Source organism: Hakea prostrata, chromosome 2, assembly GCF_041222555.1.
Source record: "Hakea prostrata isolate BN-2017 chromosome 2, UWA_Hpros_2, whole genome shotgun sequence".
In the NCBI taxonomy this organism is placed as follows: domain Eukaryota; kingdom Viridiplantae; phylum Streptophyta; class Magnoliopsida; order Proteales; family Proteaceae; genus Hakea; species Hakea prostrata.
The window spans coordinates 22,663,785-22,682,424 of NC_142601.1; the positions used below are offsets into that span (position 1 = coordinate 22,663,785).

General features: G+C 36.3%; 1 protein-coding gene and 1 pseudogene across 1 annotated transcript; both read right to left on the bottom strand.

The window, feature by feature from the left end:
- Window positions 1-949: 949 nt before the first annotated feature.
- On the bottom strand, window positions 950-3,013 carry LOC149024075 (putative glycosyltransferase At5g03795). Its single transcript, XM_089143406.1, has 4 exons — window positions 2,765-3,013; window positions 2,208-2,434; window positions 1,716-2,064; window positions 950-1,630 (listed from the first exon to the last, which is right to left on the bottom strand). Exons 1-4 carry the CDS (start codon window positions 3,011-3,013, stop codon window positions 950-952), a joined length of 1,506 nt encoding a protein of 501 aa, XP_088999532.1.
- An 11,667-nt stretch (window positions 3,014-14,680) lies between these two features.
- On the bottom strand, window positions 14,681-17,086 carry LOC149024076 (putative glycosyltransferase At5g03795; annotated as a pseudogene).
- Window positions 17,087-18,640: the final 1,554 nt, after the last annotated feature.

Consider the following 18,640-nt stretch of genomic DNA (forward strand, 5'->3'; position numbering starts at 1 on the left):
ATATCTATCAACCTTCTCTCTCTCTCTCCCCCACCCTTTTGAAACTGAGGTTCGCCTGTGCTACCTTACGCGCACCTTGGCTATTCCTTTGGGGGTAGGTGTTATATATATAATTTAAATATAAAACAATGCTTTGCCCCTCGCCTTGAGGATTCAAACTTTGACCTCCTACGTGAAGGCGTTGGTCTTTTGCCAATTGAGTAACCCCTTGAGGTTCAACTAGAGGTTTATACATATATGAATTTGATTTCTTATAGTAATAAGCAAAAAATAGTCATGAATAGAGTATGACTAGTCTTCATGTACGTAAACATTCATGAATACATATGAAACATCTAGATGGAGTCCATCAGAAAGACAACCAGGCAACTTATTGATCTCTAGATGTGTGTTGAATAATTTCCAGATTGGCTGCCAATTAAAGTGATGTTAATTAACACATTTACTCATTAAATACCCTAGAAATTTCTTTCATCTCTTATTAACCTTGACCTCAAAGAGATTAGACCTCTTCACAAGGCAATGTTTTCTAAAGTTGTTGGTATAGCTGATGATTTTTTCTTTTGGCTAGCTCTGAGTTTCATCCCGGCCAGCATAAGAGCTACAAATTCAATCCTATTCATTGCCTTATATATCGACTGTTCTTGGTCACGATTCTTAATCTATACCAACTTGATCCGTAAGGGTTCACACATTTTTAAAGACAATAGTATCTTGGTTGATTTGCAAAGCAAGTTGTAACACCACCTTGAAGAAATTAAGATGAAAAATACCAGTTCATTCTATTAGTTGATTGGTTGAGTTCTTCCCATGCTCTGCGCTGGAGCCCCAAGTACAAGTATATTCAAGTATATAGAAGATGATAATCAAAGTTTATTTTTTCTATAAAAAGAAATTATTCCTTATTTCTCTCAAATCTGTAACAGATGAATAGAAGGACCATATCTGATCATGAATCATGAATGCCACCAATGCGAACATTCAATCTTCTAAGCCAAACAGAATGGAGAAGCATGTTATAAAGATCAAACCTCTTGGGAGGATAGTTAAACGCGAAATGTCTCCGCACCTGTAGAACCCTCTTCTGCATCCTAACATGTTGTTTCCAAGATATACCCTTCAAAATCTTCTTGAGGTTTGGTATATCTTTACTAGTAAGCAACACCGAGAAGGATTTCCAGTTGAGAACATCAGCAAAAGGAGGATAGTAGTAGTCTTTAATCAGCACTGGTACACAACCCGTATACATTGCCTCCACAATTCTTGGGCTGGCAACTTCATATCCACTTGGGCAAAGGCAGAACTTGCTCTGCTTCATCCTTTCTATGTAGGAAACTCCTTTAGGCAAATACTCGAACACCTGCAACTCATCATCTTTGTTCTTCCAGTGCTCTAAAAGCATTTCTCTGAGGGGTCCATGGCTCCCTCCTGAAAAGAACCCAAGTATAGGCCGATGAGATGGTGATGGGGGATGATCAATCAAGCTGTTCAAAGAACCCGGCAAGAAGAGATTCGTTTCTGGTAAGGTGACATCTTTGGAGGGTCTGAATCCCTCTGAAATGTTTGCATTGCAGAGAACCCGAATTGAGTTCTTGTACAGGTTTTGATCGAATTTGGTCGAATACGCTGCCTGCCATTGATCATATTCATAATAATTAACACCAAAAGAAAAGGAAGAAGGAGAGGAAGTTCAAGAAGATGACGAAGAAACCTACCCAATCATGGCAGGAGAGCACAAAATGGTCGGCACCAAGGCTACGATTCCAGAACTGGTATTTTCTGGATATGACACCTATATAATCCACAATTGTCCTCTCGATTGTACCCCAATCATGGGAATCAACTATATAGACGAAATTGGCTATATTGGTTATGCTGAAGGGGAGGAAGAAAGCTTGAGCCTTCTCTGGGTCTGTGGTTCGGAAATGGTTGTCCATCTCTAGCATGTGAATGAAAATTCCTTCCGAAGAATATAAGTATTTCATAGGTCCATCGTGGAAAACTGGTGGGTCTCCTTCTTCATAGACGTACACCTTGAAAGTTTTCTCCATTTCCAAATAACTCCTGACACAAGCATTGATTCACAGAAGAAAAAGTTATTAGAATTTGTTCTCATTAATGAAGCTTCAGTCTTTTTCGATGGAACAACTAAAATGGATTTTAGAGTTCTCACAACAGATGGAATTGAAAACCCTCATTTTGGTTACCTATGAAAGGCACTCGGATTCCAGTATGCGACACCCTGAGGAACATAATCTTGATCAGGAGTTTGGTTCCTGTTCCTGGCAGCTTCTTTAATGGCTGCTCGAGTTCTTGAAAGACCTGCTTCAAGGCTTTCCAAATTGCTGTACTTTTTTGTTGCTTTAGTGATCAGAGGATCAGAAACGCCAGATTTGTTGATGAAACCTTTTTGGCCTTCTGGGGTTTCTTCTTTCTGCAAAAATGAATCCAAATGCACGATTACATGGAAGAGTGTAATTTCAGAAGGGAATTACATACAAAAAGGAATAACCTGTGCATACAGACTATAAAGTAATAGCCTGTGCAGACTATAAAGATTTTCTAGCTATCCAAAAAAAAAAAAAAAAATAAGACAACGAATGTTCAGAACTGAATTTTATAACCCTACCCATGAACAAAATTTAAAGAAAACAACAATAACAAATAGTATCTGAAACACTATTCTCCAAAACAGGGAGACAAAAGGAGATCAATTACAGAAAAATATGCAAGAGAAAGAAAGGGAGAGGGAGAAAGGTCATACCAGTTGTGGCGCAAAGGAAGGGGAAAGGAAAAGAGATGAATTGGTGGTGGGCTTAGCAATTGGCGAAGAGAAAGAATGTGAGCCAGCTCTCCAAAACCAAGGATTGTAAGATAATGAAGACTGAGAGCTATTTGGGACCAAAATTAAAAGAAACCCAGATAAGAAAATCGAAGTTATCACAATCAACAGGAATTTCAGAGAAGATGACACAGAAGTCCAATATGAAGAGAGAGTGCTGTGATCAGCCATCTCTGTGTTTGATTGTTTCACCAAAGACAGAGATTGTCAAATAGCTAGAAGCGAAGCTCTATCTGTAAAAAAGAAAGCTGTCAGTCTGAATCTGCAGGTCGCCAATGGTAAGATCGAATGAAATTTGTTGTAGCAGAAGAGGAAAGTTGGACGATGAGGTTCTGAGGAGAATCTCCTCGATCAGGAGATGAGAACACTTGTTAATAACGTCTTCCGCATGCAAACTTCCGAAATCCCATCTCTACCCCTTGCCTCCTTTCCTGCTTGGTCCCTTCCATTCATAATAAAGGCTTTTACCAAAAAACTGATAATAATAACAATAAAGTCACCAAAAATAAATGACTTATGAATTCTAATCGGTCTCAGTCTTCTTTCATTTTATTTTTATTTTTTTGGTTTTAGGTTCTCAATGTTTTCTTTGTAACTCATTTTAAGATCAGATGAGAGAAATATGCAACTTAGGGTATATATATATAGACTTTTTGTTTGGAATCATATGGATGTGTTTTGTTTTTTTTTGTTTTGGTAAGAAGGTAAACATTTCATTCATAAACTAAGAAATTACAGATGCACAAAAGAAATGAAAAATACAACAGAAAGATGCATGAAAACACAAGGTTCGGTCCAAGCCAAGGAGTTGAAATTGACCAAACTATCGTACAAGCAATAGACAGGATCATCCAAGCTAAGGGATGGGTCAAGCCCAATAAACCCGTAGAACGAAAGTTGTACCAAATATAGGTAAGGAATGTGGGTGTCTTTTGTGTGGTTCTTGAAAATGACATATGATAGTTGTTTAATCTTTTTATTGGTAATTTTTTTGTGATAATTGTTTTTTTATTGGTAATTGCTACTTAAGCTTACATGAGAAAGGAATCAATTTCCTTCACCAAATAATCATTTCCCCTAGTGAGAAATGGAAAATATACATAGGATGGAAATTTATTACATACCCTAGGGGCATCAAGAAGTTCACATTAAAGGATTTCTTATATAGGAGGATAGTTATGTCATTTCATGCAAAGATTAAAAGAAAGTACTTTTTTATAAAAATAAACTTTTATGGTAAGTAGGTTGTGAGAAGTACCTAGATATAAGTGAATGAAACTTCCAATTTGATTCAAATACTTTAAATGGTTCTTCGTTTAAATAAAAATTTGCTTCCTCTTATCCATATATATCGATTTGGCTCGAGGGATGAGAGTATATCCTTAGGTATACTTAGAGAACCAAAGGCAAAGCTACTCCAGGGCCAGGTGGCCATGCCTCTCCGCTCTCTCTATTTTTTGAAATTTCTTCTTTCTTTCTTGATTTTTGTGAAATGTCAGTAATCGATCTTCTGATTGAAAAACATTTTTAATGATAAAGATAACGAGTAGAAAAATCAATGTATTTTGTGCAAAATATACAATACCTTACCTCTCATTGTTAGATCTTGACTCTGCTGTTATAGATAACCTTCTATGAATTTAGTGCATAATAGTAGATCAATTATCATTCATTTTTGAAACCAATATAGATATATTATTATTCGAATAATTGTGAGAGATTTTTATTTTTTTTATTTTTTAAACAAACCCTTTCATTTTTGAAAAATTGTAATAGACTAATTTTTCCCTTGATGTACTTACAATAGGACCTTATTAGTTGGCAAGGAAGGGAAGCATTTGAATGAGGAGAGAGAAGAACCACTCAATGCTCTTGGAAAATAAAGTTTTACTTTTTTTTTTTTGTGTGGAAGAAAATAAGGTTTTGCATGTTAGAACATGTTGTATGTTCGAAAAAAAATTTGTTTATTTTTGTTGAAAATTCAAATCATAGATTCACACGTCAACAACGTGCTTGGAAGGCTGGAAGCCCATAGAATTTGATATGTGAAACAATATTCCTTGATTTTGACTTCTTAGTGGAGATGTCGTGGGTTCAACTTCTACCAGCGGTATATGTCATATTCCTATCCCCTATATATAAAAAAACGTTTTTGTACAAAATGAAAAAATATTCATTGATTCGTTTTTAGAAATTGAAGGCTAATATAATTCAAATTGATTGAAGTTCATTTATCACTATGAAATCATTTACCACCTGTAAATGTAACTGCTCTTCACTTTTAGCAACTAAGTACCACCTGTAAATGTAACTGCTCTTCACTTTTAGCAACTAAGCAGCACTGTGGACAACCAATATACCCCATGGACAACCAACATATAGTCAATATATTGGTGGTGGAGTTGCAATAAATGCTTGAAGATTCATGAGATTTCTTACCATATTGTATCATGACTTCAAATTGAGAAATTAATTTGTGAAATTAATGTATTTATATGACACAATGTATTTGAAAACCCAAGCACTATAATCATCTGCCTTCTTACGGTCAACCTTATATTGAGCATATCAAACCAAAACCACTAGAGTAGATTCCGGTCTAATGTAGTGTTGTTACTCTAATTCATTCGGTGCCACAAACTTAGTCATTTGCCTTTTTTTATGCTTTCGAATTTAATTGGATAACTTCCAATAATTATATAGATTTTTTCGCAAGGATGAAAGAAAACATTTGCCAACGCAGAGTTGTTCTAGTGGTTGAAATCAGCACTTCTTAGTGCTTGATTCAAAAATATTGCTCGTGACTGAAATAAAATGAGATTTTTTAGAATTAAAGGAAAATAGGGTCGTAGCATTACATCTACAAACCCCTTTTTTTTTGAGAGTGTTTTACATAGCTTTAGCCCTCACTTCACTAAAAATTTATTATAGTATCTTATATAAGAATTTTATTGAAATAACCATATATTTTCAATACACGAGGGAAATAAACACTAATCCTCTAAAGTTATATTTTTTAGATGAGTAAGGAATTCATTACCAATAGGAAAGAAAAAGGGGGAAGTACAATGATCAAGCACATTGCTAAGTCACAATGAATAAACAAAAGTATATCAAAGAAATAAAATTAGACGCTTAAGGCCTCTAAAGCAAAGTCTAGGGATTGAGCAGTGGTGTATCATGTTATTCATTTCCTTCTCCCTTGAAGACTTGAACTCAATGACGAAGTCTTCATTCATGCAGTGGCATCCTTGAGTGGAACGGTTACTTCTCTTACGACTCTTAAGTGGAGGGGAGTACCAGAATGGAGGGGCCAACAAGTCTTGAGTAGCAAGAATTCTACAATGAATGTCGACTACAGTCACAGTGACAAGAGCCAAGGAAGAGGGAATACTTGGCTAGGATGAAAAGGCAGGGGCTAGGTTGATGGGAGAATTGGGAGATAAGGCCGGTAAGGGAGAATATATGGGTGGGAGGTGGATGATAAGAGTTGGGCTAGGCACAGCAGAAGAGAAGGGTTGGGAGGGAGGGGTGGATTGGGCTCAGCTCAAAAGAGAGAGGTGAAAGAGGAAGGAAGTCAGGTGGAAGGGTTCTCACAGGAAGAGGGAAGGAGAGTAGGGGGAGGGGGATGACCCATAAGAGGATGGGCCCCAAAATCAATCAGAAGAGAAAATAGAAGAGCGAGGAGAGTGGGGGGTTGGCGGCCCCACATGGGGAAAAAGGCTATTGTCAAAGGCAAGGGAAACAAAGGGGGCAGAGGCAGCTTGTGAAGAAATGGAAAGGTTGGGTGGTCAGTGGAAGGTTACTTGGGGTAGTAATGGCAGAGGTGTTAGTGGCTACCAAGGTTACAAAGGCAGCAGGCATAGAGGGTAGCAGCAAAGGATGGGCTGAAGAGGCTGGCTTGACATCTAAGATAATTTAGTTGCCCTTTGAAATCAACCTATAAGTCAAAGTGATAGAATACAAAGCATCATACTCTCAATGGTTTGGACTTATGTGAAAATTCAACCACAAAAGCTTGTTGTAAAGGAGAGATATCAAATTCTTCAATCCCCTACATCAAACTACAAAACTTGATGCAGGATAAGTTGCTTTCACATTGAAACCCTAAATTGTCTCTTCTTATTGCAAGAGAAGAAATTGTGCTTGAGTTAAAGACATGTTTGATATGCCTATAAGAATGGAGAAAACCCTTCGAGAAAGATTTAATTTCTCATTTGTAGAGAAATCGATTCCACATTTGATAAGAATAGCCTGATGTGAAGATTTATGTGACTACTACAACTTTTCCTCGTCTATAAAAGTGAATTTTACTCTACCCAATTCTTCTTAAGAATGCTACACAGGAATATGTTAGTATTCTATAGAATTCAACCACCAAACGCTTGGTTAGTGTTCCTAATAGTTTTCCTAGCAAGGTGAGGTTCGAATTGGGTGAGATTCAAATTTCCGTCATCTATTACTTGAAGCTCTTTGTTTCTGTCGTCCATTAATTCCGTAGATGGTGCTTTGTGTTTTAAACCAATCCAAAGGTCACTTCAAAATTGACCTGCCAACTTATAAACGGTAACCTAATGACCATAGGATTAGATTTTTAAGGGCCTGCTTGGTTTCTTGTTTTTGAAGATTTCAAAAATCTAGAGATTTCAAATCTATAGATGTCAAATTTATGGAGTCATGGTTCATAAAATTAACTGTTTGGTTAACGTGAATCTTCAGAATGAAATTTGTAGATTCATCTTGAAAAAACATTTATGGAGTCATTGTTCAAATGTTTAACGCTTTTATAGTAGAGTTGAAATCTTTGGATTTCACCTCATACCCATAAATCTACAGATTCACATTTTTAATGTAAAATGGTGAATCTTTAGATTTCATGACTCTAGAGATTCACACAACCAAACTGGCATAAATCTCCCATTTGTGAATCCAGAGATTTCAAATATTTGGATTCATATAACCAAACAGGCCCTAAAAAAATACCACCATCTCAATAATGGACAACACATAGAATAACAAGAGGTGTTAAGCAACAGAGGATCAAAATCTGTTCGTGGTTGCTTAATGCCTCTAGGGTTAACCAACTGCAATATCCAAACACCTCCTCCTACACAAAAGGAGAGTCGAGCAGTCATGGCTAACTCACAATCTTGAGAAAAGAGCTGCATTCAAATTCTTTGTTGTGATCTTTGGGTTGTATGGGTATCAGTTCTTCTATCTTCTTTCTCTTGGTCACTGTTCTTAATTTGTTTCTTCTTGATTCATATAAGTTCACACGTTATATTATCATACGATTATATAAAAATATCTACTCAAATTGAGGACAGATCTTTAATTTGAGAAACGGATCATGTTTATTATTTACAAAGATTACTCAAAAAGTTATTAAAAATAAAGAATTTAACTTTCTTATAAGGCCAATTTTGTCATATATTTTTTTTGTAAATCTTTTTGTGAAAAAATTTATCCTGATTCCTATTTACAGAGACTACCCATAATGCTATTACAAACAAATAATTAAGATTTTTTATGAGGTCAAATTTATCCATTTTATTTGTATCTCATTACTATGTTCATTAATGCCATTAATTTTACATTGATAAATCTAACATATTTTTAATTAGAAATTATGAAATTATTTCTTCTTTAGATTTTTGTGAAGTCAAAATTTTCCATTTACTTTTGCATTTAATTATTGTGTTTATTAATGGCATTAATTTGATATCAACAACTCTACCCTTTTTATTAATGGGCCTTCTTTTCATTTATTTATTTATCAATTCTCATCTCAATTTCTGACATTTTTTCATTTTTTTTATTTATGCGTATCATATCTATTTTAAGTGTTCTTTATTTAAAAAAAAATAGTGATCTCTCAAAATATGTAATAAACCTTTTGTCTACTATGAATTCAGAGTTAGTAAATCATTCTATTCATTTTTGCGCAAGTCACTTAAAATCCAAATGCAAAAATGAGGGTATGATAGTAAGATACATTTTTTTTTTGGTTATATATAAAAATCCTATTCTTTCTCATTTTTCTCACCCCAAAACCCTACTAATCGGTTCCCAATTTTCACTATCATTCTTCTCAAATTTTCATTTTGACATACTAAACTTATATTTTCATTCCATAGTTTATTCTGGGCAAAAGTTATCAAACCATTTTTCATTTTGATAAAAATTAAAAATAACTAAATATAGATTTCCTTTTGTATTTTTATAAAATCATACTATTATATCATTCTTTATCATCATCATCATCATCATCTTCTATTTGAAATTAGTGTACCTTTTTTTTGGATGGGGGATGGGGGAGGGGGAGGGGGGGGGGGGGGGGATTAGGGAAGTAGCTTGTATTAAGAGGAAGAAATAAAATTACAATCTATAGTAAACCTTGCCCTTGGCATCCTCTTCAACAATACAGATAGGGGCCTTGGGCGAGTATATAGAAGTGTAGTGCATTTTAGATACATTAGATTGAAGACTAGTCAAGATGACATCCGCTTCAACATTTAACCCTTGAAGATGGTGGTGAAATCCACACTGGTAAACTGCAGCCCTAACCCGAAAATCATCGATGATCTCTGAAGCATACCAAGTGTACTTTTATTTATATTTATAATCTGAATAATCAATTGAAAGACCATAACGGATCTATTATGGTTTGAATTTGATTTTTGAATTCAAGTTTTTGAATTCAAATTTTGAATTTAAGTTTTTTAAATTTGAATTCAAGTTTTTAATTTTGAATTCAAATTTGAATATTGTAAACGAATCTTATACAACAGCCATGCTTATTTATAAATACATAAGACTTACCCATCAAGGTAAGTAATCTATTTATCAAAAACAGAGTTTTCTTTGCATTCTTTCATGGTATTAGAGCTAAGGTTTTGAGATTTCCCCCCCCCCCCCAAAACACTACATTTTCAATGGCCACTGCTAACACTCCATTCCCCATTACCAATCTCTCCAACCTTGTTTCTGTCAAGCTTGATGGAGAAAATTATCTCATGTGGAGAGAACAATTAGAATCCATTTTTATTACCTGTGATCTTATGGATCATCTTGATGGTACTGGATCGATGCCAAATCAAACTATCACTACTATAGGAACTCAAACGCCGAATCCAGCATTTCAAACCTGGAGAAAGAATGATCATTTTGTTCGAGCATGCATCAATGCCACCCTCACACCGTCTCTTTCTTCTCATATTCTTGGCCTTCAAATAGTGAAAGATGTATGGGATTCTCTTGCACAACTTTTCCAACAAGTCCACTGCTCGAAGGACTTATCTTCGCAGTGAATTGCAGATGATCAATAAGGGAACGAGCACAATTACGGACTATCTTCACAAAATTAAGTCCATTGCTGATTCCTTAGCGGCAATCAATGACAAGGTAAATGACTCTGACTTGGTAGCATATACATTAAATGGTCTTGGTTCGGATTATCTCACTTTCATCATCATTGTGGAAAATATTACCCCACCCGTTACCTTTACCGACCTAAGAGCCAAACTACTTACTCAAGAGCAACGGTTACGCCGTGGCTATGGGAACACTCAATCAATCTTAACTGATTCCCATTCCCCTACTACATTACTTGTTACAGATCAACCAAAATTTAATTGGCCTAATAATAGTATTAATTCCTATCCACCCAACAACCGAAACCCACCTAGATCTGACTTCTGAAATTCATCAAATGGCTCTCCAAGATCTCAAAATTCCTATAATCGACCAAACCAAAACACCTTTAATACTAATTCCTTCAAATGTCAAATATGTGCTAAGCGAGGCCATTTGGCCAATAGATGCTATTTCCGTTATGCCTAGAACCGAAATAATCCTAATCCACTACCTCACATTCCTTATGCTGGTTTACATGGTACCCAAAATACCCAACACATTACACCACAGAATGATGCACAGTGGATACCGGATTCAGGTGCTACCAACCATATGTCATTTGATCCAGCCATGCTACAGCGATCTGCCACTTACAAAGGAGAAGACCAGGTTTCAGTTGGTGATGGTAAGAAACTCCCTATAACTTATATAGGCTCCTCAACTTTGAAAACAAATTCAAATCATTTATCTCTTAATGACATACTCATCGTTCCCCAATTGTCAAAGAATTTAATTTCCATTTCTCAACTTACATCTGACAATAATTGTTCTGTTGAATTTTTTTACATGGGGTTTCTGTGTTAAGTATTTGGAGTCAGGAATCACTCTACTGAAGGGTCCAGTCAAAGATAAATTGTACTCCTCGGCTATTGCTGTGCCTCCTTTGGCTCTTTATGGAAATAAAGTTCCTTCTGATATTTGGCATCACCGGCTTGGTTATCCTTCTTCTGCAGTACTTACTCATTTGAGAAATAGTGTCTTATTTAATTCTTTTGACACACTTAGATCTAATAAAATTTGTGACGCTTGCCAACTTGGCAAACATCACAAATTACCCTTTTCTATTTCAGTTAGTAGAACTACTCGACCATTACAGCTTATTCATTGTGATTTATGGGGTCACATTAAAACTTTGTCAATTAGTGCATTCAATTCATATATTATTTTTGTTGATGATTTCAGTCGATGTACTTGGTTCTATCCTTTGCGATTTAAATCTGATGCAATTTATTGTTTCAAGCATTTTAAAAATATGGCTGAAAACTTGCTTTCTACCTCTATTAAATTTTTTCAAAGTGATGGAGCCTTAGAGTTAACAAGGGGAGCTTTCAAAAACTATCTTGATGAATGTGACATTGTATCCAGGATTTCATGTCCTCATACTCCAGAACAAAATGGAGTTTCAGAAAGAAAACACAGACACATTACAGAGATGGGTTTATCCCTTCTATTCCAAGCTCACATGCCCAAAGAATATTGGTTAGAAGCCTTTACTGCTGCTGTCTATTTAATAAACCGGTTATCTACACCAGTATTGCAGGGAAAATCTCCTCATGAAGCACTATTTGGCTTCAAACTAGATTATTGTTTATTGAGAGTTTTTGGCTGCATTTGTTACCCCAACTTGACACCCTACAAAGAAGACAAATTATCGCCAAAGTCCAAGGCTTGTGTCTTTCTTGGTTACAGTATCTATCACAAGGGTTATAGATGCTTAGATAAGGACACTGGCAAGGTATATTTATCCAGACATGTTATTTTTGAAGAAAAGGAATTTCCCTTTTCAAATCCCCCATCACACCAATCATCAAACAAACCACCAGTTGAATTTATTTCTCTACCTTTTTTCATCCCACACACCCCACCAAATGTGCCTCCACTCACTTCTCATTCTTCTTCACCTATTTCAAACAACCAACCATCACAAACAACCCATATAATATCATCACCAGCCATATCAATGGCAAATCCAACGCAAGATGTTAATCAATCCCCACCAACAATAGACCAACCACAGCCCCAACCATCTCATCCTATGATTACTAGGAGTAAAACAAATTCCGCTAAACCAAAAATCCCTCTCTCTTTACTCACTATTAGACACCCAATACCTCAAACCTTTTTTACCACCATCTCCAACATCCCAACTGAACCTAAAACCTACAAATCAGCCTCAAAAGACCCAAAGTAGATTGATGCAATGCAAAAAGAATACAAAGCCTTGATAGACAATTAGACTTGGAACTTGGTGCCTTATTCCAAGGGTATGAATATTGTAGGCTGTAAGTGAGTGTACAGGATCAAGACAAAAAGTGATGGTTCCATTGAGAGATATAAGGCACGATTAGTTGCCAAGGGGTTCAACCAGCAGGTAGGAGTGGACTTTCATGAAACATTTAGTCCAGTTGTAAAGCCAGCCACCATTCGGACAGTATTAACCATTGCACTCTCAAAGTCATGGCCAATACATCAACTTGATGTGAAAAATGCTTTCTTGAATGGCAACTTAGCAGAAGATGTTTACATGGAACAACCACAGGGGTTTGTTTCCACATCTAAATCAATACATATTTGTCATCTACGAAAAGCAATTTATGGTTTCAAGCAAGCTCCACGAGCTTGGTTTCATAGATTCAAAACATACCTACAAGGAGAAGGTTTCAAGCAAAGCGTCGCAGATTCTTCCATGTTTACACGCAAAACCCGAGGTACAATGATAGTATTGTTGTTATATATAGATGATATAATATTGACAGGAGCCAATGAAGCTGCAATTCAAGAGGTTATTCAAAGCCTGAGCAAAGAATTTGCAATGACAGATTTGGGACACTTGCATTACTTCTTGGGAATTGAGGCTAATCGAAGTTCAGATGGTCTTTTACTTACTCAAAGTAAATACTCCATTGATTTATTAAAGTCTACAGGAATGGAGACTTCAAAGCCATGCACAACCCCAATTGCAGTTGGAACAAAGTTATCATCAACAACAGGTTATCCTCTACCTGATCCAACACCATACAGACAATTAATAAGAGCCTTACAATATCTGACAATCACTAGACTAGATATCTCCTATGCAGTCAATCATGTGTGTCAGTTCATGCAATCTCCCATAGAAGATCATCTACAAGCAGCAAAACGTATTTTACGTTATGTCAAGCACACTATTGGTGCTGGTGTTCTCTTGAAACCAACCCAACTTTCTTTCATAGCTGCTTACACTGATGCAGATTGGGCAGGATGTCCAGACACACCCCGATCAACTAGTGGGTTTTGCACTTTTCTTGGGGATAATTTGTTATCATGATCTTCCAAGAAACAACCTACAGTATCTAGATCAAGTACGGAAGCTGAGTACAAATCCCTTGTCATCATCAAAGATCTCGAGTTACTATGGCTTTCTTATGTTCTACGTGATTTGCAAGTACAACTTCCAAGAGGAATGGACATTTATTGTGATAATGTGTCTGCAACACAAATGGCTGCAAATCCAGTGCTACATGCTCGCACAAAACATATAGAAGTGGACTATCATTTTGTCCGAGACTTGGCTCAGAACAACACCATAAAAGTGCACTTTGTTCGGTCAGATGATCAAATTGAAGATGTGTTTACTAAGGGCTTAACATCACAAGCTTTCTTCAAGCATGGAGAAAAACTCTTGCACCTGCCAATGCAAGCAGGTGCAAGAGTTTGAGGGGGGGATGAAAGACCATAACGGATCTGTTATGGTTTGAATTTGATTTTTGAATTCAAGTTTTGAATTTAAGTTTTTTAAATTTGAATTCAAGTTTTTAATTTTGAATTCAAATTTGAATATTGTAAACGAATCTTATACAACAGCCATGTTTATTTATAAATACATAAGACTTACCCATCAAGGTAAGTAACCTACTTATCAAAAACAGAGTTTTCTTTGCATTCTTTCATCAATTGATAATATATGTTTCATGAACCCTTTTGAAATTTCATTTGCTACATTTGCATAATATATATTTCCAGTTTAACCCCCATGCATTCCAAATAAATACATGGAGAACTCATTTTGGGGAAGAAAACAGAAACAATTGTTAAAAAAGAAAAAGAAAAAAAGAAGAAGAATGAAAGAGAAGAAAGAAAGAGAAGAAAGAAAGAGAAGAAAAGAAAGAGAGAAAGAAAGAAGGGGGAACAAGAAGAAGAAAGAAAGAAAAACAAGATTGCTAGCATACTTGACAAGAGTATCATGGCTAATTAGCAAAGCAAGTACTCATAGACCATCTTGAAGAAAAATATCAGTTTAAATCATTCAAGTCATTTGATTGGTTGAGTTCTTCCTCTGCACTAGAGCGCCAAATGTACATTCAAGTATATATGGTAGGTCATCGTCAAAGCCTTTTGTAAACAAAAAAAATAAAAAATAAAAAATAAAAGATTGTTCCTCAATTCCTCCATGAATCATGAATCACGAATGGCACCAATGCGAACGTTCAATCTTCTAAGCCAAATAGAATGGAGAAGCATGTTATAGAGATCAAACCTCTGGGGAGGGTAGTGAAACACAAAATGTCTCCGCACCTGTAGAACCCTTCTCTGCATCTTAAGGTGTTGTTTCCAAGATATACTCAGCAAAATCTTCTAGAGGTTTGGTATATCTTTCACAGGAACGATCACTGAGAAGGTTTTCCAGTTGAGAACATCACTGAAAGGAGGCACATAGCTCTCTTTAATCAACACTGGTACACAACCCGCATACATTGCCTCTACAATTCTTGGGCTGGCAACCTCATAACCACTTGGGCAAAGACAGAACTTGCTCTTCTTCATCTTTTCTTTGTATGAAACTCCTTTAGGCAAATACTCGAACACCTGCAAGTCATTATCTTTGTCCTTCCAGTGCTCTAAAAGCACTGGCCTAATGGGTCCATGGCTCCCACCTGCAAAGAACCCAAGTATAGGCCGTTGAGATGGTGATGGGGCATCAATCGAGCCAATCTTTAAACCATTTACGAGATTCATTTCTGGTAAGGTGGCGTCTTTGTAGGGTCTGAATCCCTCTGAAGTGTTTGCATTGCAGAGAACCCGGATTGAGTTCTTGTACATGTCGTGAACAAATGTGGTTGAGTGCAGCCCCTGCCATAAGCCATATCCATAATAATTAGCTCCTACAAGCAAGAAGGAAGATGAAGAGGACGTGGAAGATGATGATGACGAAACCTACCCAATCATGGCAGGAGAGCACAAAATGATCGGCACCAAGGCTACGATTCCAGAAATGATATTTTCTGGAGATGACATCTACATAGTCCACAATCGTCCTCTTGAGTGGATCCCAATCATGAGAACCAGTTACATAGACGAAACTGACCATATTCGTCACGCTGAATGGGAGGAAGAAAGCATGAGCCTTTTCTGGGTCTCTGGTTCGGACATGGCTGTCCATCTCTAGCATGTTAATGAAAGTACCTTCTGAGGAATATATGCTTTTCATAGGTCCATCATGGAACATTGGTGGGTCTCCTTCTTCATAGACAAACACCTTGAATTTTTTCTCCATTTCCAAATAACTCCTGAAACAAGTATTCATTCACAGAAGCAAAAATTATTACAAGGAACCCAGTTCAATTAAGATGTTCTGATTAATGAATAAGCTTTAGTCTTTCTTAATGGAGGAAACATGATGTGTTTTATAGTACTCACCACAGATGGAAAACCATTTTGCTTACCTATGAAAGACACTGGGGTTCGAGTATGCGGAACCCTGAGGAATATAATCTGGATCAGGAGGTTGGTTCTTGTTCCGGGCAGCTTCTTTAATGGCTGCTCGAGCTCTTGAAAGACCTGCTTCAACCCTTTCCAAATTGCTGTACTCTTTCGTTACCTTTGTAATTAAGGGAGTGAAATCAGATTTGTTCAGGAAACCTTTTTGACCTTCTTGGGTTTCTTCTTTCTGCAAAAATGAATTGAAATGCACAATTACATTGAAAAACATAAACCCAGAAGGGAATCAAATCATCATTATCGAACAAAAATAGTAGCCTGTGCATACAGAAAGACAGAATCCGTGGAAGAAACTCACAAAAATTTGCACCAGACCATTAAATTCCTCTAATTATTTAAAATACAAGAATAAGACAAAGAATGTCTAGAACTCAATTTTATAAACCCACCCATATGCACAATTTAAAGAAGACAACCAAAATTAAGTATCTGATACACTATCATCCAAAACAGTACGGGGAGACAAAAGGAGATCAATTACAGAAAATTAAATATGGAAGAGAAAGAGAAGGAGAGGGAGAGAGGTCTTACCAGTTGTGGTGCGGGTCCCTGGATTTGCATAATTTGAGAGGCAAAGGAAGGGGAAAGGGAAGAAGATGAATTGGTGGCAGTGGGAGAAGAGAAAGAATATGAGCCAGCTCCCAAAAACCAAGAGTTGTAAGAAAAAGAAGACTGAGTACTATTCTGACCCAAAATTAAGAGAAATCCAGATACAAAGATCGAAGTTACAACAACCAACAGGAACTTCAGGGAAGATGACACCAGAGTCCAATGTGAATAGAGCATGCTGTGATCAGCCATCTCTCTGTTGTTTCCACTAGAGACAAAGATTGTCAAACAGAAGCGAAGCTGTATCTGTAGAGAAGAAAGGCTGTCAGTCTGAACCTGCTGGTCCCCAGTGGTAAGATCGAATGAAATTTGTTGCAGCAGAAGAGGAAAGTTCGACAATGGAGATTCTAAGGAGTTGAGAACACTTGGCAATACTGCATTGCTCCACCACGCCAAACGTCTTCCCATGCAAACTTCTGAAATCCCATCTGTATCCCTTTCTGCTTCGTCCCTACCATTCATAAATTAAAGTCAATAATAATTAATGCGTTTATGAATTTTAATTGGTTGTCAATGTTATCCCTCACTCATCTTTTGTTTTGCTTTAATGTTTTGTTGGTGTGTCTGTGTTTTTTTTTTTGGTCTGACGTTCATCTAGGCCAGCTTGCGCACACCAAGATTACATCCTCAGAAAGAGCTTTGTCATCTGCAAGGCCTCACTCACCTTTTAATTTCTGAGAAATTTTCAGCGCCGCCTTATTACCTCAATTATTAATGTCACTCCTAAATTGTATAATTTATCAATTAACTCCCTATAGGGTCAAAATCTATCAAAGACACCTTTTGCCATTAGGAAATCATAGTTAAACGTTGATGTAAATGAATTAAATATTTCAAAAGGACAAGAATAACCTTGAATTGAAAACTCACATTTGATTCATTTTTTCGTTTTCTTTTATTGGATGTGACTTCTTTCTTTTCCAATCATAACTTACAAAAGTTTGAGAGATAGGCATCATTGATAGTGTTTTTTAAACTTAGAATATGGAGACAACATTGAAAATGAATAAGTAAAATTAATTAAGGTTAACGGTGTCAGTGATAGGGAGTTTCTCTGATAGATTGGATAACTTAAGGGGTGACATTAATATTAAGAGATAACTCAGAGGGTGGCACTGAAAATTTTAAACATGCTATCAGATGGAAGAAATAAGTATCTATGGATGTTTATAGGTTTTGTATTTGTTGCCACACCTGTAACTCTATTGCAGTCCAAGAAAGGAAACACGTGAATCTGTTTGGATCCAACAACTATAGTCTTCCGTTCTTATAAAAATAGCTGTTAGTTTACATATCGTCATTGAGAATAAGAAATAAAGACTTGTATTTATGAGAATTTGGAAAGCAAATTGAAATATGTGGGATTTAATAGTTGCTTATATGAGGGGGAATCAATTCCTTTACCAAATATTCATTTTCTCAAGTCAGAAAAGATTAATATATATAGCGTGGAAGTTACATATCATAGGAGCATTCAAGAAAATCACATTACCAAATGCTTTCCATTTAGAAGGATAGCAAAGTCAATTCATAAAATCAAGAATGGAATTGAGAGATACTATCGCACTTGGGTTCACATCCTCTACAATTCTCACAGCTCTACAGTTCCTTAGAATTCTCATCTAGGATTGTGACACGTGGCAGTTAATTATCCAATGGTCAGAACTAGAACCCAATTAGGAGATGAATCTAATAAATATCTAAAATCTCCCAATTTCCTTTCTCCTCTTTTCTTGAGGCTTAATTTTAGGGATTTATTAGATTCAGTTCCTAATTGGGTTCTAGTTTTGACCCTTAGATAATTAACTGCTACATATTGCAATCCTAGATAGGAATTATAGGGATTGCAAGGGGTAGGATTGTAGAGAATGTGAATCTGCCACACCCTCTCCTCCCCCGGGTTTACATCTTCTACATGTGGAAGTTAATTATCCAAGGGTCAAAATTAGACTCAATTAGGAACTGAATCTAATAAATCCCTAAAATTTTTTGCAATTTCCTATCTTTTCTTGAGGC

What these genes read in the sequence shown, in the direction of transcription:
- LOC149024075 (XM_089143406.1), bottom strand. Translation starts at nt 3,013, where the DNA reads ATGGCTGATCACAGCACTCTCTCTTCATATTGGACTTCTGTGTCATCT. An exon ending in CTTCCTTTGCGCCACAACTG is followed by an intron (nt 2,435 to 2,764) that starts GTATGACCTTTC and finishes TCATTTTTGCAG; the next exon opens with AAAGAAGAAACCCCAGAAGG. An exon ending in AATCCGAGTGCCTTTCATAG is followed by an intron (nt 2,065 to 2,207) that starts GTAACCAAAATG and finishes TGCTTGTGTCAG; the next exon opens with GAGTTATTTGGAAATGGAGA.